Here is a 27,469-nt window from a genome sequence, read left to right on the forward strand (position 1 = left end):
CTATCCAGGAGGCGGCCAAGATCTCTTTGATCTCGCAGGCAAGTTATACACAGAGAAAGATTCACATATGAGGTGATTTAGATTGGTTTCTAGCCTAGGGTTGTTCTTCAACCACGCCGCATCTCCGGCAGATCAATGTTTGATCTGATCCCAGTGCTTTCTCTCGGGCTGCGGCTTAATTATCCTACTTGACTGAGTGTTGACAAGCTGAGCTTGAAGCTGTGCCAGTCATCGACCGTGCTAGGAATAAGTGAGGCTAATAATCAGGCGTACGTGGTACTGGTATTCCCCCAAGAAACCTAAGCTGGAACCCAGTGGCAACGCGGGCTGATGTTGGGACCACCTGAAGAGCTAGCAAAGAGCGGATGGTAGTATCTTTGGGTATTCGTGCCCCCGGGGCCGGGGGCTTCGCACGACTGTGTCTCTTCATGCCAAGTGCCTGGACGCCCAAAATACTCGGACTCTCCACAGTTTTTCTTCTCAAATGCCTTCATGCTAGCCTGGTAGGCAGCTGGTACGGCTGGATCACAACTGACTTTGTATCGAGGGTTGCCAGCCATCGCCACACTGGCGAGCGCAAAAAGAGTGGCTACGGCTGCGAGATGCACTGAGTGTGTTAGATGGGATAGGAATTGACGTGAGATTGACTACTTACTGATGCTGGTGGTGATTCTGTGAAGACTTAGATCTTGAAGGCAAAGTGAGGTAGGACTGGTGATGCGGCTTATTTCTATGGAGGAATTTCAGGATATGTCTAGAAATCAGCTACCACACGGCGCAACGTGGCTTGATATAACCCCGAAATCGTCGCTCTCGGGTTCATGTAGTCGTATCGTTAATGCAAAGTCCGTCGGTGTTTAATCTCGTTCGAAAAAACGTTAAACTGGGCATGTGGAACTTACGTGCTCCAGGCCATGAGATAACAATGGGATCGCCGTAGAAGCCTAAGGTAGCTAGCTGGCAGGTTTGATACGAGTGGATATTAAAGTGCATCATAAAAGAACTTTCAATTGATTTCTCTCAACATTCAAACTCTATGTGCTCGTATCAAGACTGGCAGCATTGGTTGCGATGCGGTCTGACTCGGAAATATGCGAGCGGGGAAGAGTGACGACGAGTTAGAAGAGAACTGGGTACCTTAGCTTTGACCAGCTCCTTGCACTATAATCCTTGATCCCCATTTACCATTATATGGAATAAGTAATTGAATTTAAGTGCTAAACGGGTTGCTTTTGTCGCTTGATTAACAAATCAATCGAAATGCTGCTAGCCTGTGATCATTCTTCCACTTCGAATGCCCAATAAACATAGGAAAGAACGATAGATTTTGGGAAGTTTTATTCACAACTTGGATTGATTTATATCATTGAGGCTTACCTATGCTATTCCAAATTAATTAAATACATCCTCTCATCTCGTAGTTACAAGGTCAAGGCGCAGTGACGAAGGCGAGGGGGAATCAACAGACGAGCATAGAGGCATCAGCTAGGTCACCTACCTTAGAGAACTTTGGTCAGGAGAGATAGACTATTTTGCGACCATTCTCATCGCAAAAGGGAAGCATCGTGGAGATGAGCCATTTGAAGAAGGAATGCCCTTGAAGCAAGATCCAAAAGGCAAGTGCAATTGTCGAGAACGGTATAAAAGACACGTGAAGACACTAAAGTGACCGATTTTGGGAACAAAATATGTCGAAGTTTCCCAGATTTGGCAACCTAAGCCCCTAACTGTTGATTTATGTAGTCATATGCACAACGTTCAAAGTACGTGTGACGGCCCTGAGCAATGCGTCATTACGCGCTCGTCCTGGCAGTATGCAGCTTAAGATGAGAAACAGGACACGATCAAGTCGAATGAATGAACGCGCAAATGCATCAAACGTGTTGCCGTCATAGCCATCATGACAGATTATAACAAAAGGCTTGTACGACCTAAAAGGGTAAAAGAATCATGCATATATATTATAGGAGAGTTGACCAGGGCTCACTCCCTGTGTATTGACGCTGGTAATGGATGCTTCTCTTACCGACTAGGAGCATTGTAAACCCTTGGTGATATTCCACAGGAAACGAAAGCTGGATGAGTTCATGCTCATATAGTCGACAACTCAGCCCCAAAGCGACGGATTACGCATATTCGTATCAGTAATCATCCTGTACCAGCAATCCTCACCGGTGGGCTAAGTTTCGCCGCTCCGTCCTCTAAATAAACTTTGAAAATCAGGTGATGAGAAATCAGTCCATCAGTGAAGCCAAAACCAGTCTCGAACATTGCCCTTCTTCTAGCCTAGCAGTATTCATGACTTCCGGCGCTATGAAATCTTTCCTGTCTCGATAGTACTTTCTGGCAAAAATCGAGAATCCAGCCTAGATTAGGACATGCCGTGGTATTTCTGGGCAATTGACCAAAGATAGCTTTCACAATTGAAATTATATAGACTCACACAAGATCACGCTGACATGCCTGTCATCATGCGTTGGATACAAATACAGCCTGAGCTCACTGCTCCCGCTAGTAAATTCGCGAGAGTCATGGAATCTCATCAGAATATCTGATTACACACGAGTTCAGCCTGTAGCTTATCAAGTTGATACAGTAAATTTCCATGTCGCGGATGAGCCAGAATAACCTACTCAGATAGGCTACGACGCAAATCTGTGTAAATTAACTTGCGGTTTCTGAGTTGCTTGTTCCTGCAGTCTCGCTAGCTCCAAGGTCGGAGTTTCTCAAATCAATCCAGAGAAATTGATAGTTGCCGGCAATTCCGATGAACCAATCGTTTCGAATAGCAAATCCTCACAGTACCTAGCTCACTTAAAAGAGAGACGACCCACGGGTTTCGACAATTCGCCTGCTATGTTCTACAATCTTGCTGGTAGAAATTTCCCACCCACCTTCCTCTAACTCGATCATAGACAAGCCATCCGTACGTTGGATGACTGTAACAAGCCTTAGCTGTGCTGACAACATCTCCAGAATATGAGACTCACAACTCTGGTGACCGTTCTTTCGATTTCGATTACCGCTCAAGCTTGCTCTGGCTATAAGTACTGCCACTGTTACGACTCAGATGGTACGCCAAATGACAGTGCCACCTCGACAGTCTGCACCAAGGCTGGGTATCAAACGAAATACAACTCGGACCTTGGTCACTACGAGTGCTACTACTATAGCGAGACACTGTTCAAAAACATTGGACAGAGCAATTGCGGGATGAGAGAACGTTGTATCAAAGCTGGAGCCACTGGAAAGGACTCAAGCTGTAGGGGAAAGGTGTAGATGGTTAATCATTCAAGCTCATCATGATGAGGGTTCTTCATGGTCATTTTATTACTATTTGACGGCTCAAAACTCTATATCCGAATTCAAAACCAAATCTTGAGGGTAGTCGAAGTCATCCAAAATCACACCATGTTCTGCTTGGACTTTCCGGCGCCCCAGAGCGTACAAGTTTTGGCTTTCGAAGAGGCCCTCTCTTTCTGCTCCTAGTACCTTTATCAGACGGAGAGCTGAAAGCCGCACTTCTAAGCACTTGCGCTCTGTGACAACGAAGAACAGCACAGGTGAGAATGCAAGTTCGAAAACAAATCGTGGTAGCCGTATGGTCCGCATATTACTAAATTCAGAAGCCAACGCAATCATCTCGCGGAAGCCGTGTATGTGTCTTTCATCGTTGCCCCCATGATCTACTGGGAACAGCATATCGAAGCAAACTTGACATGTGTGGAAGCGCATACGCATCAGTGCTTGCGGACCTTCGCTAGCACAATTTGGCTGAGATGTTGAGTCAATGTCGAGGCCATCCATCAATTCTCTGCATTTCTGCAACAGAGAACCGATGCAGTTCCGCTCCTTCACCTGATCGAAATCAGCTCCTTTCCGTTTCCAATGTTGTAAAATCATTAATCGTCGGCAAATTTCGTCGATCATCGAGTGTGCATCCTCCACGTTATCAAATCTCGTTGGTACCGCATATCTTAGGACATGTGTGAGTGCTGAGTCCGCAGGAGGCCTTCCAAGGAGCAGCGGAAGGACGCTCAATCGCCGAAAGACTGGTACGATGTGATCTCGTATCCAGGGTTTGTCGCTGCCATAAATCTCTAAGATTTGGTTGCCGTGTTTGCAATGCCGAATCGCGGTCTCGTTATTTGACTGCAGCAGCTCGATACATGTAAACAAGACGCATACAATCAGGACTAAAGACTGATCTTGCACAGCCTTCACACCTTTGATTGCCGCATTATAGTACTGTAATGCAAGCAAAGGTTTAGTGGATGGGATTGCCCGCATCTCGCGAGCCTCGTATAGGTGACTGATTGCCAAGAGCGAATATTTCACTATTGGCTCAGATTGGCTGAGCTGCATGACAAAGCAAGTCCAAAAAGCAGGCTTCCTAGGGCCAGATAGACGAGGCGCAGCGTATTCATAGAAATATTGTAGTGACCTTCGCTCACTTGCGGAGTCTGATCCATGATGTCGCAGGGCTGCATGAATCTTGAACTCGACCGATGCCTGTGCCAAGTAGCCGTCGCACTTTCGGCCTGTGTCATTGCAGCGTCGGCAAGAAGGCTTGGTTTCGTCGCACTTGATCTTGCGAATCCTACGAAAATTAGTACAAAAGGATTCGCCTGAGGCCTCTGCGAGGCATTTCGATCTATGCATACTTGCAAGTCAAGCACCCGGTCTTGGTCTTCTTGGAACCTTTTCGTGCCATGGGATGATCACATCAGGCGACCAAAGACAGGTTTTCTCATCAATTCCGGCAATATTAAGGCATGAGAGCTCTGGTTCTGTTGACACAGGTGCGATGACTTGCGCTCTAGTCTATTCCACCTGACGTGATGATGTAACTGGAAGTTCGGAACGCCCCTTTGTTTGCTATGGGTCCTGGTGCGGTAAGTCATGTAAGATTTGAACAAAAGCCGAACGAGCCAATCAAGCTTTGCACTAAGTACCTTACGATTTCTAATCATCGTCGTCACTACACTAGCTATCTCATGAACCCTCTGATTGGTTCATTCGGTTTTGAAAATCCTAGAGTTGAGTCTAATGGCACTGAATACGTGTAATTCCGTAGTCGTCTTAGGAAATCATTTGTGAGCGGTGCTTAGCTTACAGTGTTGCAAAGGTGATAACGCGATGTTCCGCTTCCTTTGGTTTGTCAATTAAGTACGTCGAACAAGTATTTAAGTGAGTGGTCCTCCGCTCAGCACATGCATGCTAATAGCTCAACACACTGAAACTGAACCATCATCAGCCCTTGGTCAATATTTAGACTAACTTTATTCTACTCAATCTATATTCCATTCACAGCCATGTCACCTGTGCGACAAGATCGTAAGATTGCCTTAGTTGGCGCCAGTGGTAACCTTGGGCAACACACCCTGACGGCACTGCTCTCTCATGGTATCCACGACATCACCGTCATTGTCCGGAACGAATCCACCTCTGAATTCCCTGACAGCGTCACCGTCAAAAGAGTTGCCTTCGATGATGAAGCTGCTCTCACGTCTGTCTTGGATGGTCAAGAGGTCTTGGTCTTGCAACTTGGCATCCCAGCTGTGGGCCTCAGCGACGTCTTCATCCGCGCTGCCGCAAAGGCCAACGTCCCGTATATCCTTCCGACTGAGTTTGGTAGTGACCCAGAAGGAAAGCTCATTGAAGAGCTGCCTGAAATCGCTGATAAACGCAAATATCGAGAACTCATCGAAAAGCTAGGAGTTGGTTCTTGGATCGGTGTCATTACCAACCCTTGGTACGATTTCTGCCTGCCTATGGGCGATGTCTTTGGTATCGACGCCAAAACACTCAAGGTTACGCTTTGGAACGGGGGGCGTACAAAGATGAATTACACTACGCTGGCCCGAGCTGGAGCGGTTACTGCCGAGGTTGTGGCTATGCCAGATGTGGAACTTGCACGCTATCGCAACAAATGCTTCTACACTACTTCCTTCCACGTCACTCAAAGAGAGGTACTGAGCAGCATTATGCTGGCGACTGGAACATCTGAGACCGATTGGGACATTCGCGAGGAGGCCGTGGATGATGTTCTTGAGAGAGCCAATGCGATGAGTGGGGATGACGCACATGCTGTGGTGCTTGCGAAGTTCTTCCCGCTACATTACAAAGAGGGCGAGGGGGGTGATTTCAACAGCAAGACTGAGGATCTCGGCCGTTTTGATCTGAGCAAGGAGGACTTCCATGTCGTCACGAAGGGTGTAGTTCAGCGAATTCTGTCGCCCTAGAGTGCTGTCATGCGCTTGGAGAGAACCAGAAATAATCTTTGTCCTTCAGAACAAGCATGTCTCGCATTCTCTCTGAAACCTGTAGAAGTCAGCACTTGCACCATGACTGTCCTTCGGATATAGATATCCTTGTGCCTACATCAAGCATGGACTCTTGGCCACCACAACAGGTCACACTGAATGTAAGGTACTTCTCATAAGTAATCGAAGACGACTCACTGAGCGTAGATAATGCATAAAAAGACACCAACTGATCATAGATGGTGATGATACGCTGATGTTGCCCCTTTCGACTGTTGATGTGCTCAAGAAGCCGACTCCAACCGCTGTGCCTCTCACTTGGCGCACACCGGACCAATGCCGGACCAACTTTTCGGGCTAACCCCGCGAAGTGAACGCATCTCAGAGCGGTCGACTGAATGGGATAGACATGCATCGGCATCAACTCGGTAAACGGACGGGTCGCAGTCCGGGTGAAACAGAGTGATGTGACGTTTAAATCAGATCACGAGTGCACAAATCCAGAAGGATGGTTTCCATCTCATCTTTCTCCTCTCTCCTTGCTTTCCGACGATTTGAGCATCGCTTCTCGAAAAGCACCTTGACTTACAGCAGTAGAATATACCAAAAATGACCGCGTGGGAAGTGAATGGCAAAGTCGCGCTCGTGACCGGTGCTGGATCAGGTTGGTATCCTTACCCCTTTTTCGAAGTTACCAATACTAACAGAGTTCAGGTATCAACCATGCGCTAACCAGAGCCCTTCTCGAGTTGGGTTGTTCAGTCGTCATGGCGGATTTGAGACTACGTCCCGAGGCCGAATACACACTCAAGAAATACCCCCATCCCCCAATCAAGCCTGGCACTGCGTCGGCTATCTTCCATCAGACAGACCTCACCGACTGGTCTCAGATCAACAAACTGTGGGACGCCGCACTCGAGACATATACGCGAGTCAATTTGCTCATCAACGGAGCCGGAATCTATGATCCCCCATCCAGCGACTTTTGGAACCCGCCTGGGATCTCGCCTCTGTCCCGAGACCAAGCCGATGCTAAAGTCGGCATGTATCAGGCTTACGCCATCAATACCATTGCCCCTGTCAGACTTGCCCAGATCGCCGTCGAATACTGGCTCCGTCCCGAAAATCGACATCTTGCAGGCAACATCCTCTGGGTCGCCAGTATGGCGGGCTACGTCCATGGTCTCCTTACACCGTTCTACTACTCGAGCAAGGCTGCCGTTGTTAGCATGTGCAAGTCTCTTGGCTCTTTGAACAAGATTGCCGGCATTAGAAACGCCGCAATCTGCCCGGGAGTAGTCGATGTAAGTTTCAACCTGCCTCAAATCCGTAATGTTCACATACAATGAGTGCTGATAGCCGGCTGCAGACCCCAATCTTCCACGCCTCCTACAGCCGAGAGCGTGTACATGCCGACGACTTGATGCTAAGCGTTGACGAAGTGGTCAACGTTGCCATATCAGCTATCTGTGACTCGAAATACGGCGACGGGAACGTTGTAGAGGTGTTCTGCGGAGGAACGAAGGAGGACCATAAGGTGTGTGTTCGGGATGTGCCCTTGGAAAACTTGTACGACGTTCAAGGTATGAAGGGCCTGGCAGCTGGAACGCACATGCTTGACAAGCAGGACGAATTCGAACAGAAGTTGAAGACGGGAGGCCTGGAATTTTCTGCAAAGATCTAGGAGCGGACACGGGTTGGACAGATAGAACATCAGTCTGCATAGGAACAATTCACTGCCGTAGGTACCGTTTATCGAATTTTGAATGTCAAGGCAGGCAGGGCAGTGACACCAGGATGATACTCCTCTTAATCTCCTAGGCCAAGGTTGAACGACTTTGCGGGCTATTCCATAGCGTTTCAGTGGGAATGAAAATGTGACCATAATGCAGTACTTCGGGCGCGGTTCCGTATCCTGCGACTTTCCCTACAGTATAGAATACCATCAGGGGCTGCCTACTACTTTAGCTAGCAGTTGAGCCAACTCCAACCAATGCCATAAATGCCCTTTCCCCTTCTTCCAGCCGCACTTCAAGCACAAGCCCAAGATCTATCAATTCTGTGTAGAGTCTTGGCTTGGATCCCTGACCTGAGCTCAATTTCCCTCAGCGCTCCTCTCAAGCTCTTCCAGAAACCTCCTCACTTCGGAATCCAGTTCCAAGCCCGACTGAAGCATGTATTCATCGGTGCCTTCTATTTGCAGACCTTGGAGAGATCGGGCACGGCTGAGCGCTACGTATGCTTGGCCCTTTTCAAAGACAGAGCCCAGGTCAACGATTAAGCGGTCAAGAGACAGACTCTGGCTCTTATGGATGGTCATGGCCCAGCCTGGAGCGAGAGGTAGCTGTGTCCGAGATACGAGCATGTGCGGGTGTTTTGTGCCGAGTTCGTTTACTGCGCAATCCGGGCCAATGACGCGGCGTTGGCCGTTGTTGAATTCGACCTCGGGATCTTCATTGAGTCAGCCGATATGAGGAAAAAATGAAGAGGTTGGCCCAGCAGCTGAGCGGGATTTCTACTCACATAATTCAGGCGCACCTTTGTCCGTGAAGAACATTTCCGTCAGACGAAAACGTTCCATAGCAGCATCGAAAGCTGACAAATCCTTCTTGTAGTTTTTTCGCTTAGGTTCTGTGGGACGTTCAAACTTGGAGCGTGAGACAAAGCCGCAGATTTTGCCCTGACTGCCGTTACACAGGCCGCTGTCTAGATCAATCTGGTGCATACAAGTTACGAGGTTAGTGAATCTAGCGACAAACGTTTATATGCAACAATTGCTTGCGGAGGATCTTACGTTTGCAAGCAATATGACGGGCATATTGAGCTTCAACTCTAGAAATTGGGCATAGCGATGGTCGCCCAAGCGGGACAACGGTTGCCGCGAAGGCGGTGCTTCAGGGTCCGAATCTCGCATCTGGATAATGTACTTTGTTAATAACCCTTACTTTGAAAATTTTAGAATCGCGCCTAGTTACAGCTCGATAGATGAGGTAGCCAGTACTTGCCGTGTAGTTTTTTATGAGAAGATCAAGTTCTTCATCTGTGCTATTATTTGTATTGGCATAATCGAGACACCAATATTTTCGGGACGGGCTATGGAGCTGTTTGAGCTGAGATTCGTTATGCTCTTGAGCTTGCAGTCTATGACTGAACAAACGAGTTGCGTTCTCAACCTGGGCAGGATGATTTAGCAGTAGGTCGATATCTCTCTGGCTGAGAACTTCGCCTAACCGGCATGTCTGAAGAATCCTGACAAAGTCCTCGTCTGTTTGTCGATGAACCTTCTTCAGGTGGACGTACTTGAAGTTGCACCTCACCCACTCAGAAGACTTGAAGGCCCATTTGTCGTGCTCCATGAAATACCCATGAGTATTCTGCTGCGGCCCTTCATCGCTGACTCCTTGAGGGCAGAAATATGAACGGACTGAGTTCCCGACCTTTTCCTGTTGCATTTCCGAGCCACATTCAAGACAATGCTGGAATGGCTCTACCGGAGGCAGCTGACAGAAATCCCCAACAGCGATGACCTGGACGCCGCCAAAAGCGCCCCGAACCTCCATCTGACTCTGGGGGTTATTCGGGGCTGCTTTGCGTCGAATTCGTCCCATGACCTGACCAAGTCGTTGAAAGAACTGATTCTCGACCATGCTGATTTCGTCGATGATAAGAACATGGGTACCAACTATTCGATTCTTGTTTTTCTTGTGTCGCGACTTTCCCACTAGTATACCGAATGGCTCTGAGAAATCACCCGGTGTCCAGCCCGCGTAATTCCACATCGTTCTACCACCGATGTTGACAGAAGCGATGCCGGTAGGTGCGATTAGGTGGACTTTTCGTTCCTTCGCTTTGAACATCTTGTGCAAGGCCTTTACGAGGACAGACTTGCCGCATCCGCCCGATCTACGTGCGTATGAAGTTAGTAGATGATTATTGAGTTATTGACGCAACGCGTTGGACCATCATGAGGCCACCTTGCTTACGCACCCAGTGATGAAAAGGTTATGTCCAGCCATGGCAAGATCCATGGCGGCTTGTTGTTCCTGGCAAAGAGGAGGCTCGCAAGGGTCTGGTGCTGGGTCGAAGCTCTGGGCTTGGGGCTCGCCCGCATCAGCAGCTATGGCTGCAACATCGCTAGGCGCAGCACTGCCAGGTATACGGCTGTTAGGCGTGGGAGGAGTATACCGAGGTGTGCTCTCATATGTGTTTGGCGATGCAGTACAAGGTTGCGGTTGAGGTACAGACCTTGGCTCTTCTGCCTCGAGCTTTTCTGTCAACTTGTTACGCAGGAGATCCACCTATGACAAAACCCATCAGACATACTCTTTGTATCGCGAAGCAGAATGGTGTCTCACAGCGTCTTTGTACGTTGTTGTTTTCTTGTCTGCGTTCAAGCAGTCAGCCCGGGGAACTGGTTTTTTTGCAATTTTCGAGGTGCAACTTACGCCCTGCCCCTGGATATCTTTCAACCAACGGCTGACATTTGCCCCAACTTTCGAATATACCGGTTTCCGTTCCATTCCATACCACGTAGTACTTTTTGGCGCCGGAAAGTTCCGTTGGTATGCCCGACGTGTACTTTCTCATCATGTCGTTCACTTTGTCTGCTACTGACGTTTGTGGGGGGCTATTGGAAGGCTCAGCATCTTTCTCTGCTTGAGAGCCGGAGCTAGCTTCTTGACGGTCATCGTCAGTGTCGCCGTGTCTCGTCAAATCATTGTGGTCGGGTTCGGGTTGGAATCGCTGTCTTTTGGGTGATGGTGGGGAGAGGGAACCGCCCGGCGCGCGTTTGGGCCCGAAATGGACTAGTCATTGGAATCTTAGCCATGTTTTTTGTATGATGGGACTTGTAGTCGAGTTTTACGAACGTGTGGTTTGTTTGAAGGCCATTTCAGTTAGCCCTTTTTTGCGCGACGGTCAGAAAGATCCCGCGTCATGAGGCGGGGAGGCTCTGGCGTGATCGCGTAAATTTCATATTAAATGAGACAGACGCGTCGAGGACTGATTAGATTGGGCGGTATCAAGCTCCCAAAGGCTCGGGCCACCCGTTCATAAGGTAGTATGGGGCTCGGCTGAACCAGAGCAAATGCTCCGTGTTCGCAAAGTAAGGCACACTAGAAACTGTTGACCCTAGAGAAAGGAGAGGATTAGTTACGGTAGAATTATTCTTTGTTGACCAACAATGTCACACATCAACGCGCAATCCAACGCCATTGGAACGGGAAGTTTATGACGTCTATGGTCCACGGCACTTGGTGCTAAGGGATTAGAAGAACTAGCCCCAGAACGGCTAGGGAGTTGAGGAACCAACATGCACTGCGCGGCGCACACACCCATGGAGTCTGTACCAGCTTGCTGCTAACACTGCACCCTCATTCCGTACAACTATCCGTACAACCAACATTGAATCCAACGCGTATTTCCGATCATCATTCCCGCCATGCACTGCTGGTCCCCCGCACGAAGCGAGTCAGCTACTAGCAGGGACCTCATTCCGGGGCCCCGGACAACTCCCGAGCCTCACCCCCAGCTCCAACGTCGTCGCCGGACACTTCTCCGCCCAAACCTGGTAACAGCCGACGACTAACATCCTCGACGCCGCAAACATCGTCACCTTCTAGCGAATTGGATTTCGTAACATGGCGGAGCCGCACCACTTTTTCGCGGGGATTCCACTGCGAAAAGCAAGCTATGGCTTGAGTGGGGGAGCAGCTTTGTCTCGAATCGGTCCAGAAGCGGCGTCATGGGGTCGTGGACCAACGCCAACATGACCCCCACCTTAGGTCTGGTTGGCGTAGATTCGTGGGGTCAATGTGCCGTCAGTGGAGATGTTTGACATCGTGAGCCTTTCGCGGGGTGAAAGGACCAAGCTTGGTCTGTACGATGGGTCTATCTCAACTTTCCAAGGTGCCTCTGGGGATGGGGAAAACGTTGGATCTGCCCAAGCTATCAATGCCAATCTCTCGTGCATCTTGCTCCCTTATTCTCGCTCAAAATCACTGATAATCATCAGTCATCATCACCATGGTTGTTAGCGGTACGGAGGTTGCGAAGAACAACACCAAAGACTCGTGCTGGGTCGTTGTGCATGGCCAAGTATGGGACGTCACAGGTACGCACATGCTCCGGTACCCAGCTTCACATTGCCCGCTCACACTAGACTAGACTTCCTTGATGAGCACCCAGGCGGCGCAAAACTCATCATCAAATGCGCTGGCCGAGACGCGACAGAAGACTACGACTCCATCCACAACCCAGACCTCATCACAGAGACCCTATCACCAGATCGCTGCCTGGGTCCCGTAGACCCAGCAACACTACCAGAGCCGCAAGATGCCTCGTCGAACGCTCCCGAAAAGCAAAAGCCTGCTTTCCCACATTTAGGAGCCATCATCAACGCCGACGATTTTGAAAAGGTCGCGGAGAAGTACCTCTCGCCCATGGGCTGGGCGTACTACTACTCAGGCGCAGAAGACGAACAGAGCCTTGACGACTCGCGCCGCATATTCCGCAAGCTCGCCCTCCGCCCGCGCATTCTCCGAAACGTCGACTCCATCTCCACGTCCACCAATATCCTCAGCCTCCATACTTCACTACCTTTCTACATTTCGCCTACTGGACAGGCCAAGTACGCCCACTCCGAAGCCGAGACGATTCTCTCGAGGGCTGCGGGCAAGGAAGGGATCATGTACTGTATGCCCACCAAGCCGAGCGCGTCGGTCGAGTCCATCTTCGGCGCCAGGGTAAACGAAGCACAGTCACTGTTTTTTCAGCTGTACGTTGATCGGAACCGGGATAAGGCACAAGCTACAATTCGGAAGGCAGAGAGGTTGGGTGCCAAAGCGATCTTTGTGACGGTCGATTCGCCAGTCATCGGCAAACGTGAGCGCGATGAAAGGCTGACTGTTGGCGATGAACCCCTTTCAGAACCCAGCGGCCTGGCGAAGACAACGGCTTCTGGGTTACTGAATGCGGGGTTGACGTGGGCCGATTTGACATGGATAAGGCAGACGACCTCGTTGCCGATTGTCATCAAGGGGATTCAGTCTGTTGAAGACGCCGTCATCGCTCACGAGCACGGCGTGGATGGCATCGTGCTATCGAACCACGGAGGAAGGTCGCAGGATACGGCGCAGGCTCCCATGCTGACGCTGCTTGAGATTCGTAGATACGCGCCGCACCTCCTCTTTCCTGAGACAAGAGCCAAATTCCAGGTATTTGTCGACGGTGGCATCAGACGCGGTACGGATGTCCTAAAGGCTATTGCTCTTGGTGCCACAGCTGTTGGCATTGGTCGGCCGTTCTTGTACTCGATGACGGCTGGCTATGGCGAGGCTGGTGTCAGGCGGTTGGTGCAGATCCTAAGACATGAGCTACAGACTAATATGGCGCTCGCGGGTGCCACGAGTGTGGAAGAAATTGTTCCTGAGATGGTTAATAGCGAACGTGCTGAGAAGGAAGTTACAGGGAGGGTGAAGTTATAGACTATTTCAAGGGCTATGTATCAACTGAGATCACCGACAAGTACCATGTTTCTCCGTAACAAGGAGCCTTCTCACCATAGAGTCTGTCTAAGTCACTTTGATAATGATCTCATTGCTTGTGTTCGTGGAAGAAAAGCGCATCGCGGGAAATCCTGCTACGTCAAAGATAGGAAGTGACCTCTCAGCTTGCTAGGCAATCATTCTCCATACTGAGGCGCGATAGAACAGGTAACTGAGTCGCTGGTGGAGGGGATAAGTGCACGAGCACGAAGTTCATGGCCAATTGTCTTAGACTTAATTTCATTTCAAAAGCCTGTAGAAGCTTAAGGCAGTATCAACATCGTTAAACATAGCGAATAAATCCTTCCTCAAGACTACTAGCTGAACAAAAAGCATTTGCCAGTAGAAGCTTCAAATGAGATATCTGAACCCTCCAGCGACCTGCGCCTGCGTCGGCCCATGCTTCCCCGTGTCTTCGCCCCGGTCCAACTTGGCATTCAACCTTCTCAACCAAATCCTCGTCACCGTAGCGAATCCAATCGCCAAACCTGTCGCCGCAATATTCACAATAAACGCCGTAACGTATCTCGGCGCACCATAATACAGATAACTACCCCAGATATTCGGCGTGTTACACATGGCGTTGATAAGGGCAATGGCACTCGCACGCTTGACCGAAGGTTGAGCTAGACTACCAGTGATCCAAGAGAGCACGACCACCGCGGCAGCGTAGAAAGAACCGGGGAGAAGCATCATGGCAACGTAGCGTGCTGCCGTGTTGGTTGTTGAGACGGCGATGATGTTGGCGACGAGGGTGACGCATAGGGGGATGACGATATGAAGGAAACGTTCTTGTTTGCGGTCTGAGTGGAAGCCGTTTAGGAGCATGGTGATGACGCAGAGGAGGAATGGGGGCGCGGTGAGGGCGTAGGTCATTGTGCGGGAGAAGCCGAGGCCGCCGACGACAGAGGGGAAGAAGTTTGCGACGGCGCCGACGATGTAGGTCTGATGGTCCGGGTGACTTAGCAAGGTTGTTCCTGGTGTGCCAAAAACTTCTCTAACCTCTTCGGAAAGGTGCATGGAAGGGGGCAGATAGGTGAGGTGTGCGACTTACAGAGTAAAGGACTCCCATGAGCATCCAGGTCTTTGGATCCGTGACGGCCATCATGAAACCCTTCATAGCGGTGACTTCGCTGGAATTATCTTCCTGGCCCTGATCTGCAGCGAAGTTGTACTGCACCCATTCGCACTCCAGTTGGGTCAGAGTGGGAATCTTCTTGTTGGAATTGGGCAGGATGCATGCGAACGGAATGGCCAAGCCGACGGTGATGACGCCCTCTACGAGGAAGAGCTATGGTTTACATGATTAGACCGAGAAGGCTTCAGATAAAGAAGAGAGAGCAGGCACATACCCAACGCCAACCTGCAAGTCCGTGTGCACCATCTAGGTTCAGGATGGCGATGGCGAAGAGACCGCCGAACGCATTGCCCAGCTGGGAACCAGAATAGAGGATGGCAGTCCGCAAGGCAAATTGCTTTCGGTTACTAGAGAGACACACATCAATATCGCTCGGGACCAAGAGCACATGATTGGGATCGCTTACTAGAACAGGGAGAGGAAGTACAGTGCGCCAGGAAAGAAGATGGCCTCAACGAAGCCAAGGAAGAAGCGCGCCATCAGTAGGCCTTCGTAGTTGTGCACCACGGCCATGAGGGAAGAAATAACACCCCATGCGGCCATGCCACAGCAGATGTACGCCCCGGGCCACTTGATCTTGCCGACAATCATGTTCGAGGGAACTTGCATGAGGACTGCAGAGCTTCCGTGTTAGCCAGGGTTTGAGAAAAGTGTTTCTGCGACTGAACGGATTGGAAGTTCTCACTATAGCCAACAAACAGAATGCTGACGGTTGTCTGGTACTCGACTTGGCTCAGGTTCAGGTCTGTGGTGATGTCGGCGAGCTTTGCGCTGGCAATGTTCTGGCGGTCGAGGTAGTTAACTTTAATTATCAGATATGTTAGTCGTGTCCTCTGGGAGTAGATGGTTGGAGTACGCGGGTTGCACTCACGGATGTACATGATGACCATGATGGGCATGATCACCAAGTCCATTTTCAACGTCGCCTTCTTGCCAATTCTCTCATACTCCTCCTGACTCAAGGCCGCCAAGCTGGCTGGCATGATGAGGTTGCCGCCATGCTGGCTTAGCTTATCGGCGTTGACGTCCTCGACCTGGTCCGAAGACCTCTCTGTCTTGTCCATATCCATGGTTGCTTATTGGTCCAAGACTGAGTATAGCTTACTCCTCTCGTGGCTCAGGTATCGGAAAGCAACTGGGATTGAGGAAGTTGGCGAGGTGACAGACAAGGAGACCTGCCTATAAGAAGCCAAAAATGCGGCGGCCAAAAGACGTGGGAAGGCCCTGAACTTAACCTCCTTTTCTCCGGACCCGTCAGCCTTTGAACAACCTCCCATTCCTTCTCCTCGTCCCACAATCATCTTCTTCCCTTCATTTTCCCCCTATCCCCAGGCAAACGTGGAGAACAATCCAAACGCGGGGAAACGACCCCATGGGGTAGGGCCTAGCATGGCAGCATTCAAACGATGCCTTTGTTCCTTGCTGCTTGGTCATCCCCGAACCCCCCAAATATCAGCCGACTTTCTCGTCGGACCGCCCCCACCTTGCAGCTCCCCGGCATCAGATCCGGCGTTAGGACAGAAGGAATATGGGATTTCTTGGACACCTGGGGCCAGGGATGTTTGCGGGACTATGTGGGGGTCATACGTTGGGGATCATGGGGTAACTCTCTTTTACCGTCTGGGGACGGTGAGCTCTCCATTTCCCTCGAGCTTTCAAGGATCAGTACAGTTAGCTTAAGAGCCATAGCCATGATTGGATGTGCTCGGCTCTCGCACTACTCACCTATACCGTGCCTTGGTAATACTTCTTTCTATAGAATGGAACTGCACTATGAGATCTCAAGGAGGATGAAGGATGACCAAGACCTAGGTTGGCGGTAGACCTTAGAGGTGCCTTCCCCACCTCCACAGTAGTCACCATTATTCTATCCGTTCTCGTCTGTGACCCCCACCTCGGCATCCCTTTCCCAACATACACGAATCTTTGACCGCCTGGTCAACCATCCGTGGCTTGGACAGGGATCTCACTCCCACAAAACCACAAGCACCATCGAGGCAATCTGAGTCCAGGACTGAAAAGTACTTGTACGGCGTAGGCCGCCCATTGCTTACATCTTGACTTCTCACCTAACACGAATCTTGCCCACATATCAAACCTGGGGTTAGCTCACCTGATTCTCAGCTCTGGGCAGCTTGAGCAGGATTGTGATAATATATAGTTCTTTGGCTATGGCAAGTAAAGTTTTGTCTTCAAAATTGTACAATAGAATTAAAGCAACACTTAGGCAACGCCTAAAGTAGCATCTCAACAAAGAGCAGAAGCCTCTATCCCGACATACTTCGCCAACCGTCTGGCGGAAGTAATACCAGAGGCAGAGCCTATGTCGCACATTACCGGTATACATGCTCGGTATACATGCTCGGTATACAGGCTCATCAGCGACGGAGCTTGGCGCATCCAGCAGCAGCCTTTGCACTGGGAGTAGCAGAACGAGTAGCAGTGACCAGGGTCGTCGAAGGCAGACTGCTTGGGACTGCCTCAGCTGCCGGGGTGTTGTTGACGTCGCTCGATCCGCCGGACCACACAGCAGGACCAGGCATCGGGAAAGCCTTGTATCCGTTGTAGAGACTGAAGCTCACGTAAGGGTCGGTGTACTTGTACGCGCCAGGGAATTTGACCAGAGGGCCAGGGGTGCCGTTGCCGCCTCTTGTGACCTTGACCTGGACGCAAGACACGAAGTGCTCAGGCTCGTGGTCAAACGACTTGTGGACGCCTGGCAGAGTTTGTTAGATTATCATGATACAAATGACGTACGCGAATTTGAAGCCAATATCAAATTCTTACCGATGTGCTCAAAGCGCAGGAGGTACTCCCCTGAAGGCGTATCCTTGGGAATGGTGGCGGTAAGAGTGTTCTTGTCCCAAGTACACCAAGCGTCTTTGGTGAAGTCACCACTCTGGGTGCAAACGCCAGTCTCGCCAATCTTGAACCAGTCACCCGAGCCGTCGTAGTCCTTGACGCTGCCATCGGGGGCTTTCGACATGTAGTACAGAGCAGGTCCTATAGTAATTGGGTCTAGATGTTAGTCAACGTACAACATCGAGGAGAATCGCGCAGCGACAGAGTCTTCTAACCAGGGTGCTGCATGGTGGCGCCTACGCCAAGCTTAACCGTAACGTCGCTTCCCGCAGTGACGTCGAGGACCTCCGTCTTGGCGGCGTTGGTGTAAGCTCCCTGGTTGCATCTGCTGTCCGGGCCGTCGATGTAGGAACCATCGCGAATATCGGCGGCGGGGTTGTTCGAGAACTTGATCGGGTTATACTTGGTGGCACGGGTGAAGTCTCGGATGTACTGGAAAGACTTTCCGGCGGTACCGTCTTGAACCACGGTGTCGAAGAAGTAATGAGCGGATGCCACCTGGGCAACGGCCAAGACAACAGGAGTGAACTTCATTGTGACAAAAGATGTTGCGTTGTATGGAATGGATAGACCAAAAGAGTGAAAAGAAGTAGAAACAAGAACGAATGAGGCATATGGGTTGAACGGAACGAATAATGACGGAAGAACCATCCTTTTTTGTATTTTATATCAGGAATTGTCGTATCTAGATCCACTGACTTGCGAACTACTAAGGGACACTTCGCACTACAACATCGCAGTCTTGAGACCCGATGTTTCAAACAAATTGGGTATTTGGTGATGCCGCGGAGTCCTTCAATCAGAGCTATGGCCATCTCCAGACAACGATGCTGTATCTACTGCAGTACAGTCGCTACGAGCTTAGACCTCTATACTTCCTCATAACGACTGGCCCAAATTTTCAAACAAGATTTAAGGCGCAATCACGGCCAAAAAAGCCCCTGCCGTAATTTGTAGTTGAATAACACATATTCGCCTGGCCCCTGGGTTTCATGTTCACTCTATGTCACTAGCCGAAGAAGGACTAGGAAGCCCCAGCTTCGCTGCTATGCGAGCAGTTCGGACGTTCCCGAGACTAGATCACCAATGTTTCTATTGGAGCGATTTGTTTTCTCTCCCTGCTCCAATGAGCGCCACTGTAGCTTGGTAACAATGACATGAGCACAGCATCATTTCGAAAGGTATATTGTCAAGACTCCTCAATTCTGGGTCCGGAGGGCTAGCATGTACCAAAATCCGTAAGTCCCAGAAACGAGCAATCAGAATGGCTTTCGGACTGTATACTATCTTGCCAAAGGGGATGCGAGATTCCCGCGTTGTTCGGTAGTTTCTTGAATGCCCCATGTACCTATATGAGATCCGCAAAACTCCCGGGGTTGTCGTTTTTCTTGGCACGCGGATTCGGCCCACTCCCACATTCCTTTCGATATCGAACATCACATTCTTTCTTTGTTCATGATTTGCTGATTAGATGTCACCTTTCACAACTTTGCTTGGTGTTGTCGGTCTAGGCGCTTTGGCACTTTGGCAGGTTACCGTCGACACCACCTCCAAGTTGCTAAAGATCGACGGATTTGGCTTATCTTAAGCTTTTGGGCATGCCAAGGAGTTCCAGAACGCACCCACGGCCCTTCAGAAGGGGGCTCTCGATCTACTTTTCAGCCCTATCAAAGGTGCCGGGTTCAGCATCATCCGCAATCGCCTTGGTTCCGGCGGCAAAGGAGACAGCATTCTTCCCACGAGCCCTGGATCGCCTGCAGGTAAGCCGACTTATACCTGGGGCAACGACGATAGCGGTCAGGTATGGTTCACAAAGCAGGCCGTCAGCTATGGGGTGAATAAAATCTACACTGACGCTTGGAGTGCTCCTGGATTCATGAAGACGAGTGGTAATGAAGCGACGAGAACACAAGTAGTCGCTTGAGTGGCTACTCTCTAACACGCTCTAGACACTTATGCGGCACAACCGGCCATGCCTGCTCCTCTGGCGATTGGCGATAAGCCTATGCCGACTTCCTCGTGCAGTATGTCAAGTACTACCAGCAAGCCGGGCTCAACATTACCCACCTAGGCTTCCTTAACGAGCCCGACTTCTCGTGAGCATCAGAACCCCCGTTAAAGCTAGGGACATGGACTTACTACCACACTACCCAGCCCTGAATACTCTCAGATGCAAATAAGCTTCAATGCCCAGGAGGCCATCTTTTTCATCCCCACTCTGTCCAAAGCCGTTCAATCTGCCGGTCTCAAGACCGCAGTCACCTGCTGTGATGCTGTTGGCTGGGCTTCAACCGTCAAATACACCAACGCTCTCGTTGCCGCTGGTATGGAATCCTACTTGGGTCTAATCACCTCGCACACCTACTCAGGCGACGCCAACACCGCTCTCAACACTGAGTTGTCTTCTTGGGTCACCGAATCTAGCATCACGACAGTCTTTGACCTGACCTGGTTCAAGAATAGAGGCGCCACAGAGGGCATGACCTGGGCCAACAAGATTGCCGTTGGCATCATAAATGCCAATCTCTCTGCCTATCTTGCCTGGGAGGGCTTTGAACTCAAGCAGCTGCAGTACAATTCCCACCTCGTCGATACGCAGGATGGTAAGACCGCGACGCCGTCGGCTAACTTCTGGGCATTCGCCATGTGGTCGCGGTACATCCGACCCGGCGCGCAGATATTACAAACGTCGGGCATGGTGGCATCCGACGTCTTGACCACAGCAGTCAAAAACAAAGATGGGTCTATTGTGATCATCTCCACAAACAATGGCAGCGCTGCTAAGGCTGCCAACGTCTCACTCAAGGGGTTCACTCCCAAGGCTGCAAGCGCATGGGTCACTGACAACAGCCACAAGCCCGCTTCCACGACGGCCAGCATCTCGGGCTCAGGGGTATCCGTCGCTGTTCCTTCTAAGGGCGTCGTCACTGTTAAGTTAACTTGATGGAGTCATGGAGATGTTACCATAAGGACGTGATAATCCAGCAACATGCCAGATCTCCGGCCACTACATATGCACAGTTTATCATCTCAGGTAAAACTGTAATGACAAGAATTCTATGAAGCTATCGTTGATTCCATAAGAATAGATCTCCATTTTCCAGGTTCTCGTCTATCAACGCCTAATGTGTGCTGGTTTCCGTATCATCATGTCGTAGATTCGTGAACGACCTCGGCGCTTGTTACACGTAGTTAAAGTGTAGTGATATTTGGTGGAAGTTGAAATCTTCTCCTATAGCCGACGCTTCATCTAATCATCTAGCCAGTGTAATTCTGAAAACTTATGGGCTAGGACCGGTGTAAGTTGCCAAGGTTGAGTGTTTGAGCAGATCTAGTGGCCTAAATTATTCTTTTTCTTCATTAGATTCCATCACTCAGCCGAAGGTTGCAACATGTGGCCTTTTCCTTTGCGGGCAAAGACTCGCAAAATGTGAAGCTAACAAGTCTAAGACGCTTAGCATCAACACTCGTGGTTAAGTCCTACTTTACGACATTCATACGACAGAAGTCCCGTTGAAGTAGTACAGGTCATTCGACAATTCGGATATAGTGAAATCACAGAAGTGGCGAAGAAGCTCGAGGTCTGACACTTCCATAGATCCCAAGGATTTCGGACGCTTACCGAAGTTCGGACAATGCAGCGTGGGAAATATTGAACCCTCCCATTGAGTTGACTCGCTGAATCGGAAGAAGAGAAACTCCAGATATGTAAACATGAAAAATAAAATAGGACTTCATGCAAATTCATCTTGGTGGAGTTGAGCGTGTATTTATGCAGACGGTAGTTGTTTGAGTATCGGCCCATATTTGGCGGCAAGAGGAAGCCCAGATGCAAGCCCCGGTGACACTAGCGTTGTGCAAGATCTTGCAACGATAGTCTTGTGTACCAGATACCATTGCAAAGCACAGGTTGAGAACATCATATTTTCTCAGAGCTCAACAGTTACTATTCGATCTGAGAGGATACATCAGCCGGACTTATGGATTTTGCAGCTGGTATAAGAGAACCAAGCACCAGAGCTGGAACTTTCGGGTAATTTGTAATGGGGAGTCGGCTGTTGCGGCCGTGACCGCATCAAAGAAACCACATTGATCTTGGCGGTAATACGAGAAGATCGGCGGTCATTTTGTCCACATTTTTACTGCCCGATGTGACTACCAACGCAGCAAAACAACGTTGCTGTCTCTGCTGGGGTTTAGCTTTTGTGCATTCCGGGCTCTCATTTCCAGCGCTTTCTTACTCCCCTGGACTTATTGCCTCCCTGTAAGCGTCACTATTTCCAGTGGAAAGAAAAACCTGCCCTGTAGGTATTACCAGCCGTGCCAGCCAAATCCCAGGATCCCAGCCTTCACTAGATAAAAGCTTTACAGAAGTTGTGGTCTTAGTGCCCCGGTCAAATTAGAGTTCGTGATCGATGTGGAGAATTGAACAGTTCATCTCATGTGCTATTTCTGGCATTACCCATGAGACAGAACCTTTCAAGAGGGGAGCAGTTGAGAGTGAGACAGAATTGCTAGTCATTTGTGTTTACCCGCTTCCAACACTGTCATAGTTTCGTTTACGAGAACACAGCCATTTTGGGATTTGCCGGACAGGCATTCCCCACACAATGGTTACCTCCCAAGCGACGGTGACGTCGAAATCACCAACCTCGCTTGCCCGACCAAACCGACTTGGCGATGATGATCTTATGGACCGGTATCTGGAGCCCATCGCAAGTATATAACCGACCACAGCGCAGCCTCTTCCCAAGCTGGACTTTTTACTTTCATAACCACCCTTACTAGTTGTGCAACAGAATCTCGACTATTGCCAACATCACCAGAAACGATCAAAGACCGACCTTGAATTGCAAAAATGAAGTTCACTCTCGCTACCGTCACTGGCCTCTTCAGCGTTGCTGCCCTCGCTGCCCCAGCACCCCAAGAGACGGAAGAGCCTCGCCCGTACGAGAACATTGACATCGCCGACCTCTCTGTCCGTAAGCAGCAAAATGGAACAGTCACCAACGTCAGCTTCCTTCTCTCTGGCAACAACGCCACGGATCTGGCATGCCAGGGTGCGACCGGTGTTCCTTCCGATGTGATTACCTGCGGCGAGTCCAAGTACCGCTTCACAATCCGTCCGGGCAAGGAGACTGAGTTTGCCCTGCGCATCTACCACGAGCTTGGCCTTGCGTAAGTTACTTTTAATCATGAAACCTGAGAACGATGACGAACTGACGAGGGCAAATAGTTTCGGCTACTGGGGCGAGGGCGATGTTTTCACATACTGCCATGCCGGTGGCCTTGGAGACTTGCTCTGCAACCAGGTCAACCCTACGACGATTGTCATTGATAGCACTCCCCCACCTGTCAACCCCTAAATATTGCTTTGTCCGCCGATAGCATAAGCTCTTCTTAGTATATAATGTTTTTCAAATACTACATAATCTATTCTCGACCATGGAAACTAGGCCACATAAACTGTTGAGCTGCGAGCAAGAGCTTATCCCGCGGATCCCGCGCATCTGCTTCTTTACCTACCCGAAGTACTCCGAGCCAGGCGTGCGCCTACGCTGCAACTGTCCCGTACAGACACAAATAGAAGAGGCTTCGGGGTCATGGGAGTGACCATGTCATCATAATCGCGATGCCAGGCTGCGAGGGCTTTATTGAAGAAATCGCAGGTCGAATCCATTCAAGCATTCGAGAATGGGCGGTTGACGCTAATAGGATTATTTTTGTTGAAAAAATGTAGCAGGTCGAAATGACAAGCTGTGTAAAATTCTAAGGGCATACGAAATACGTTGATGGAATATGCTTAACGGTAGACACAAGCAAAACAAGGTTGCGTCAATTGGTAATCAAGCAGTAACTTCAGTTCAGCTTCCCAGTGAGGTAATCTGAACATACGATTCCTCCTCATATCCTATGAAGTCTATGGAGAGGAGACTCATTGATTCTTTCGATATTTGATGTTGATTCTGGAACGTCGCGTACTCGCCGGCAAGAATATGATCCGTCTGCCATCCATCAACAAGAGCCAAATTGGTTAGAGGAAAGAATACCGATAGCAACTGGACCGACAGTAACTGGAAGCTACCATGCACAGACCATCGATGGAAGCGGGAAGGCAGGGCCGGGAAAAGGTACGTCCCTCCGTGCCAGCTCTGCCCCGCCTTACCTAATCCGGGTTCCTGAGCACTGCGGCCAGGGTGAGGTCAGGTAGGCACGAGCATGTTGCGTAGCTGCGGGAGCCTTCGATTCTAACAAACAACCAAATCAGCCTCACCTTCCCAACCGACAGCCTTTTCAACTGCCAATCCACCGCAGCCACGATTCCGATCTGAACTCGCGTCGCTACCTTCAACACAAACAGAACCCCCGAACTATCGCCCAGCATGTCGGAGGCAGCCTTGAAGCCCGAGAAGGACTTCTCGAAGGAGACGGACAAGCAGATCCCGGAGGCAGAGAAGCTCGCAAAGGTGCGGATTGCAGCCCGGAATTGACGTGGCTATGCAATGAATACTGATATTTGTACAGAGCGATATCTCAGCTGCCATCGAGAAGCTGAGCGTCTTGGAGAAGCAGACCCGTCAGGTGAGCAAGCTACCCCTCCCTTCCCCAGATGCTGACGTGCTAACGGAGCGCAGTCCTCAGATCTCGCATCGACATCGCGTATACTCATCGCCATTGTCAACATCACCAAGAATGCCGGGGACTGGAGCTTGATGAATGAGCAGGTTCTGATTCTCTCGAAGAAGCATGGGCAGCTCAAGCAAGCTATCACCAAGATGGTCCAGGCGGTCATGGGCTTCCTCGACTCTACCCCGAATCTCGAAACCAAGCTTACCGTCATCGAGACACTGCGGACGGTCACCGAGGGAAAGATCTTTGTCGAAGTCGAGCGTGCGCGTGTGACCAAGACTCTGTCCGATATCAAGAAGGAGCAGGGCGACCTTAAGGCGGCGACAGATATCCTCTGCGAGCTCCAGGTTGAGACGTTCGGATCTATGGACCGAAGAGAGAAGACCGAATTCATCCTCGCACAAGTCGCTCTCTGCATTGAGGTTGGCGACTGGACTCAAGCACAGATTCTAAGCAGGAAGATCAGCACCCGATACCTGTCGCGAAAGCCGAAGAAGACGCCCGAGCAGCTGGAGAAGGAGAAGAAGGAGCGCGAGAAGAAGAAGGCGAGAGGCGAGGAAGTCCCCGAAGAGAAGGAGGATGACACAACAGACCTGAAGCTGCGGTACTACGAGCAACAGATCATCCTTGCGAAGCATGATGACAAGTACCTTGATGTCTGCAAGCACTACCGCCAGGTTCTGGACACTGAGGCCGTTGAGGAAGACCCCAAGAAGCTCCACCCTGTAAGATCAATACTCTCGGCTATGACAAGCACAACTGCTTACAAACAATCTCTAGGTCCTCCAACGCATCATCTATTTCGTCATTCTTGCCCCTCACGACAACGAGCAGCACGATCTGCTGCACAGAATCCAGAAGGACTCTAGAATCGGCCAAGTCACCCAGGAGGCCGAGCTTCTTAAGCTTTTCACAGTCCACGAGCTCATGCGCTGGCCAGAGGTTGCAAAGACTTTCGGCCCTCACCTGTGCGAAACCGATGTCTTCGACGCCCAGGCCGGTCAGTCGGACGACGAGAAGGCGCACCAGCGCTGGTTGGATCTCCGCAAGAGAGTCATCGAGCACAATGTGCGTGTGGTCGCCAAGTACTACACCCGCATCCAGACTCAGCGCCTTACCCAGCTGCTGGATCTCACTGAGGACGAGACGGAGAAGTACATTAGCGAGCTGGTTACCTCCAAGACTATCTACGCCAAGATCGATCGCCCTGCGCGCATTGTGAGCTTCGCGAAGCCCAGAGATGCAGATGACATCTTGAATGAGTGGAGCTCCAACATGAAGAGCTTGTTGGGTCACCTCGAGCGTATTGATCATCTCATTACCAAGGAGGAGATGATGGCCAACATTCAGCCTGGCGCGTCCAAGTCGGGCAAGGGAAAGTCTACTAAGGCGCATTAGACGTCTGGATGGGTGCCGGGGTTTCGGCATGGGTTACGGCGTGTAATTGTAGAACACTATCTTAGACGAAGGCAATGAACCAGGCTGGGATGTGTAAAACATGCTTCGGTCTATTCTATGATGAACCAATGTCCTTGATGTACCTATCTATACTCCTACCCAATTCATTCGTTCGTAATGTGTGACTGACATCTAAATGTTGCTCTTCGCTGTCTCTTCATCGGCAATCTTCTTGAGGAAGCCGATCAGCGGCATGGCCCACTCCTTGGTAATAGGCACGTAATGGCCCCCGGGATGGACAACGACCATCGGCTCCTCACAACGGTCCACAAGCCCCTGACTTCTTGATTCCTCAACGACAGTGTCCAAGCTACCAAGGAAATGCAGTGTAGGCGTCTTGATCTTGGGTTCGTAAGCCCACTGCAACTCCTCAGGCGGCGCAAAGAAACCAGAGTAAATGCCTGCAAACTTGAACGGCTTCCCACCGTTAGCTTCCCGCAACGCCTGCGCCGAAGCCTTCAGGTCCTCCGGCATCTTCTCATCGCGATGCGGACCCTCCAAGATGGCCGCCAGGAGCGCAGCAAAGGCACCGCCCTGGCTGAAACCCACTACACCGTCGACGCCGCCGGCCTCGCGGACCGCTTCGGCGACGGTGGAGATGCCCTGGTCCAGGAAGCGGTAAGAGCCCGAGGACTCGTCCTTGCGCCACCAGGCCCAGGCGTCGATTTCCTGGTCCTCGCCGTTGGCGGATTCGTCCGGGACGAAGCCTGGGATGTCGCGCGGGGAGAGCTGTGAGGGTCCAGTTGGGTAGAAGAGTGTTGGGGCGAGGTTGAAGGGGCCCAAGGACTTTGCGATGAGTTTCTCTAGGGCGCGGGTTTTTGAGCGGAAGAGGGGCCCGGATTGGGTGTAGCCTTGGAGTGTTAGTGAGGTTTTGATGAGATTTGGAGAGGGGTCATGGAGAAGAAATGTTGATTATGGGCTGGGTCTGGACGACTAATTTGGCGTTCTATAAAAAGTACGAGAACAGGGCACATATCTTACCGTGAAGCATGAGAATTTTAATCTCTTTCTTTCCGTTGGGCTTCTTTGCTGCTGAGCCGTTCGGGGTTGCGCCTGCTACCGTCGACATTTTGCAGGTGAAGATGTGGCTGAAGTATGAGTGGGTATTATTGACGGTCTTGGCAGAAAACTGAGAAACTCTAGAGACAGAAGCAACAGCTCTAAGACGTAAGTGAAGTGAAGTTATCATGTGTGTGTATCTACGATGTAGTTCAAAGGGCGTGTTGAGAAGTCGAAGTATTCAGTGACAGTGTAAAGTGGATACTGACAAATCCACAGTTGACTCTTCGCCGAAAAGAAGAGGAATTGAGACGGCGATAAGGACTAGAGCCACGATAACCGATTGCATCACTCCTCGAAGTCCGATGAAGTCTCATATGGTCAATTCTGGTTTTATATCATTCTAGTACAGTACGTCATCTGTTAATTTGTTCTATCATAACCAATGGTAGAGTTATCGACTGTTCATTGTCACGTGATACACATGCCGTCCGTCCGAGCCTCGCTTTGTGATACTGCGACTCAACTCCAGAATTGACGACCGCCCCTCTTGGTTGTCGACTTTGAAACCT

The 27,469-nt window shown here is 50.4% G+C and overlaps 14 protein-coding genes across 14 annotated transcripts; 7 read left to right on the top strand and 7 right to left on the bottom strand.

Moving 5' to 3' along the window:
• Nucleotides 1–299: 299 nt before the first annotated feature.
• Nucleotides 300–993, bottom strand: CCOS01_14291 (uncharacterized protein; the record flags this gene model as incomplete). The annotated part of the gene is made up of 3 exons (XM_060462435.1): nucleotides 300–607; nucleotides 656–730; nucleotides 903–993. 3 exons carry the CDS (start codon nucleotides 991–993, stop codon nucleotides 300–302), a joined length of 474 nt encoding a protein of 157 aa, XP_060306920.1.
• Nucleotides 994–3,070: 2,077 nt separating this feature from the next.
• CCOS01_14292 (uncharacterized protein) lies at nucleotides 3,071–3,217 on the top strand (the record flags this gene model as incomplete). Its single annotated transcript, XM_060462436.1, has 1 exon — nucleotides 3,071–3,217. The coding sequence occupies one exon, from the start codon at nucleotides 3,071–3,073 to the stop codon at nucleotides 3,215–3,217; it is 147 nt and encodes a 48-aa protein (XP_060306921.1).
• Nucleotides 3,218–3,345: 128 nt separating this feature from the next.
• Nucleotides 3,346–3,642, bottom strand: CCOS01_14293 (uncharacterized protein; the record flags this gene model as incomplete). The annotated part of the gene is made up of 1 exon (XM_060462437.1): nucleotides 3,346–3,642. The coding sequence occupies one exon, from the start codon at nucleotides 3,640–3,642 to the stop codon at nucleotides 3,346–3,348; it is 297 nt and encodes a 98-aa protein (XP_060306922.1).
• A 395-nt stretch (nucleotides 3,643–4,037) lies between these two features.
• Nucleotides 4,038–4,714, bottom strand: CCOS01_14294 (uncharacterized protein; the record flags this gene model as incomplete). Its single annotated transcript, XM_060462438.1, has 3 exons — nucleotides 4,038–4,100; nucleotides 4,189–4,600; nucleotides 4,665–4,714. The coding sequence occupies 3 exons, from the start codon at nucleotides 4,712–4,714 to the stop codon at nucleotides 4,038–4,040; spliced, it is 525 nt and encodes a 174-aa protein (XP_060306923.1).
• Nucleotides 4,715–5,315: 601 nt separating this feature from the next.
• Nucleotides 5,316–6,245, top strand: CCOS01_14295 (uncharacterized protein; the record flags this gene model as incomplete). Its single annotated transcript, XM_060462439.1, has 1 exon — nucleotides 5,316–6,245. The coding sequence occupies one exon, from the start codon at nucleotides 5,316–5,318 to the stop codon at nucleotides 6,243–6,245; it is 930 nt and encodes a 309-aa protein (XP_060306924.1).
• Nucleotides 6,246–6,875: 630 nt separating this feature from the next.
• Nucleotides 6,876–7,950, top strand: CCOS01_14296 (uncharacterized protein; the record flags this gene model as incomplete). Its single annotated transcript, XM_060462440.1, has 3 exons — nucleotides 6,876–6,930; nucleotides 6,981–7,570; nucleotides 7,636–7,950. The coding sequence occupies 3 exons, from the start codon at nucleotides 6,876–6,878 to the stop codon at nucleotides 7,948–7,950; spliced, it is 960 nt and encodes a 319-aa protein (XP_060306925.1).
• Nucleotides 7,951–8,361: 411 nt separating this feature from the next.
• On the bottom strand, nucleotides 8,362–11,156 carry CCOS01_14297 (ATP-dependent DNA helicase PIF1; the record flags this gene model as incomplete). The annotated part of the gene is made up of 8 exons (XM_060462441.1): nucleotides 8,362–8,717; nucleotides 8,790–8,982; nucleotides 9,061–9,180; nucleotides 9,242–10,169; nucleotides 10,254–10,564; nucleotides 10,622–10,650; nucleotides 10,712–11,071; nucleotides 11,135–11,156. 8 exons carry the CDS (start codon nucleotides 11,154–11,156, stop codon nucleotides 8,362–8,364), a joined length of 2,319 nt encoding a protein of 772 aa, XP_060306926.1.
• Nucleotides 11,157–12,290: 1,134 nt separating this feature from the next.
• Nucleotides 12,291–13,750, top strand: CCOS01_14298 (glycolate oxidase; the record flags this gene model as incomplete). The annotated part of the gene is made up of 2 exons (XM_060462442.1): nucleotides 12,291–12,378; nucleotides 12,432–13,750. 2 exons carry the CDS (start codon nucleotides 12,291–12,293, stop codon nucleotides 13,748–13,750), a joined length of 1,407 nt encoding a protein of 468 aa, XP_060306927.1.
• Nucleotides 13,751–14,161: 411 nt separating this feature from the next.
• On the bottom strand, nucleotides 14,162–16,018 carry CCOS01_14299 (TNA1 is necessary for nicotinic acid import into the cell; the record flags this gene model as incomplete). Its single annotated transcript, XM_060462443.1, has 6 exons — nucleotides 14,162–14,755; nucleotides 14,865–15,101; nucleotides 15,163–15,295; nucleotides 15,355–15,562; nucleotides 15,634–15,750; nucleotides 15,820–16,018. The coding sequence occupies 6 exons, from the start codon at nucleotides 16,016–16,018 to the stop codon at nucleotides 14,162–14,164; spliced, it is 1,488 nt and encodes a 495-aa protein (XP_060306928.1).
• Nucleotides 16,019–17,326: 1,308 nt separating this feature from the next.
• On the bottom strand, nucleotides 17,327–18,344 carry CCOS01_14300 (fungal cellulose binding domain-containing protein; the record flags this gene model as incomplete). The annotated part of the gene is made up of 3 exons (XM_060462444.1): nucleotides 17,327–17,664; nucleotides 17,736–17,951; nucleotides 18,026–18,344. 3 exons carry the CDS (start codon nucleotides 18,342–18,344, stop codon nucleotides 17,327–17,329), a joined length of 873 nt encoding a protein of 290 aa, XP_060306929.1.
• A 937-nt stretch (nucleotides 18,345–19,281) lies between these two features.
• CCOS01_14301 (cellulosome enzyme) lies at nucleotides 19,282–20,754 on the top strand (the record flags this gene model as incomplete). Its single annotated transcript, XM_060462445.1, has 5 exons — nucleotides 19,282–19,341; nucleotides 19,417–19,699; nucleotides 19,760–19,834; nucleotides 19,882–19,906; nucleotides 19,965–20,754. 5 exons carry the CDS (start codon nucleotides 19,282–19,284, stop codon nucleotides 20,752–20,754), a joined length of 1,233 nt encoding a protein of 410 aa, XP_060306930.1.
• A 1,914-nt stretch (nucleotides 20,755–22,668) lies between these two features.
• Nucleotides 22,669–23,176, top strand: CCOS01_14302 (uncharacterized protein; the record flags this gene model as incomplete). Its single annotated transcript, XM_060462446.1, has 2 exons — nucleotides 22,669–22,988; nucleotides 23,047–23,176. 2 exons carry the CDS (start codon nucleotides 22,669–22,671, stop codon nucleotides 23,174–23,176), a joined length of 450 nt encoding a protein of 149 aa, XP_060306931.1.
• A 1,017-nt stretch (nucleotides 23,177–24,193) lies between these two features.
• On the top strand, nucleotides 24,194–25,838 carry CCOS01_14303 (PCI domain-containing protein; the record flags this gene model as incomplete). The annotated part of the gene is made up of 4 exons (XM_060462447.1): nucleotides 24,194–24,277; nucleotides 24,336–24,392; nucleotides 24,446–25,165; nucleotides 25,221–25,838. The coding sequence occupies 4 exons, from the start codon at nucleotides 24,194–24,196 to the stop codon at nucleotides 25,836–25,838; spliced, it is 1,479 nt and encodes a 492-aa protein (XP_060306932.1).
• Nucleotides 25,839–26,030: 192 nt separating this feature from the next.
• On the bottom strand, nucleotides 26,031–27,087 carry CCOS01_14304 (serine hydrolase; the record flags this gene model as incomplete). The annotated part of the gene is made up of 2 exons (XM_060462448.1): nucleotides 26,031–26,749; nucleotides 26,880–27,087. 2 exons carry the CDS (start codon nucleotides 27,085–27,087, stop codon nucleotides 26,031–26,033), a joined length of 927 nt encoding a protein of 308 aa, XP_060306933.1.
• Between the last annotated feature and the right edge of the window lie 382 nt (nucleotides 27,088–27,469).

The sequence above is a fragment of the Colletotrichum costaricense genome, assembly GCF_030867565.1.
Source record: "Colletotrichum costaricense strain IMI 309622 chromosome Unknown Scaffold_20.1, whole genome shotgun sequence".
In the NCBI taxonomy this organism is placed as follows: domain Eukaryota; kingdom Fungi; phylum Ascomycota; class Sordariomycetes; order Glomerellales; family Glomerellaceae; genus Colletotrichum; species Colletotrichum costaricense.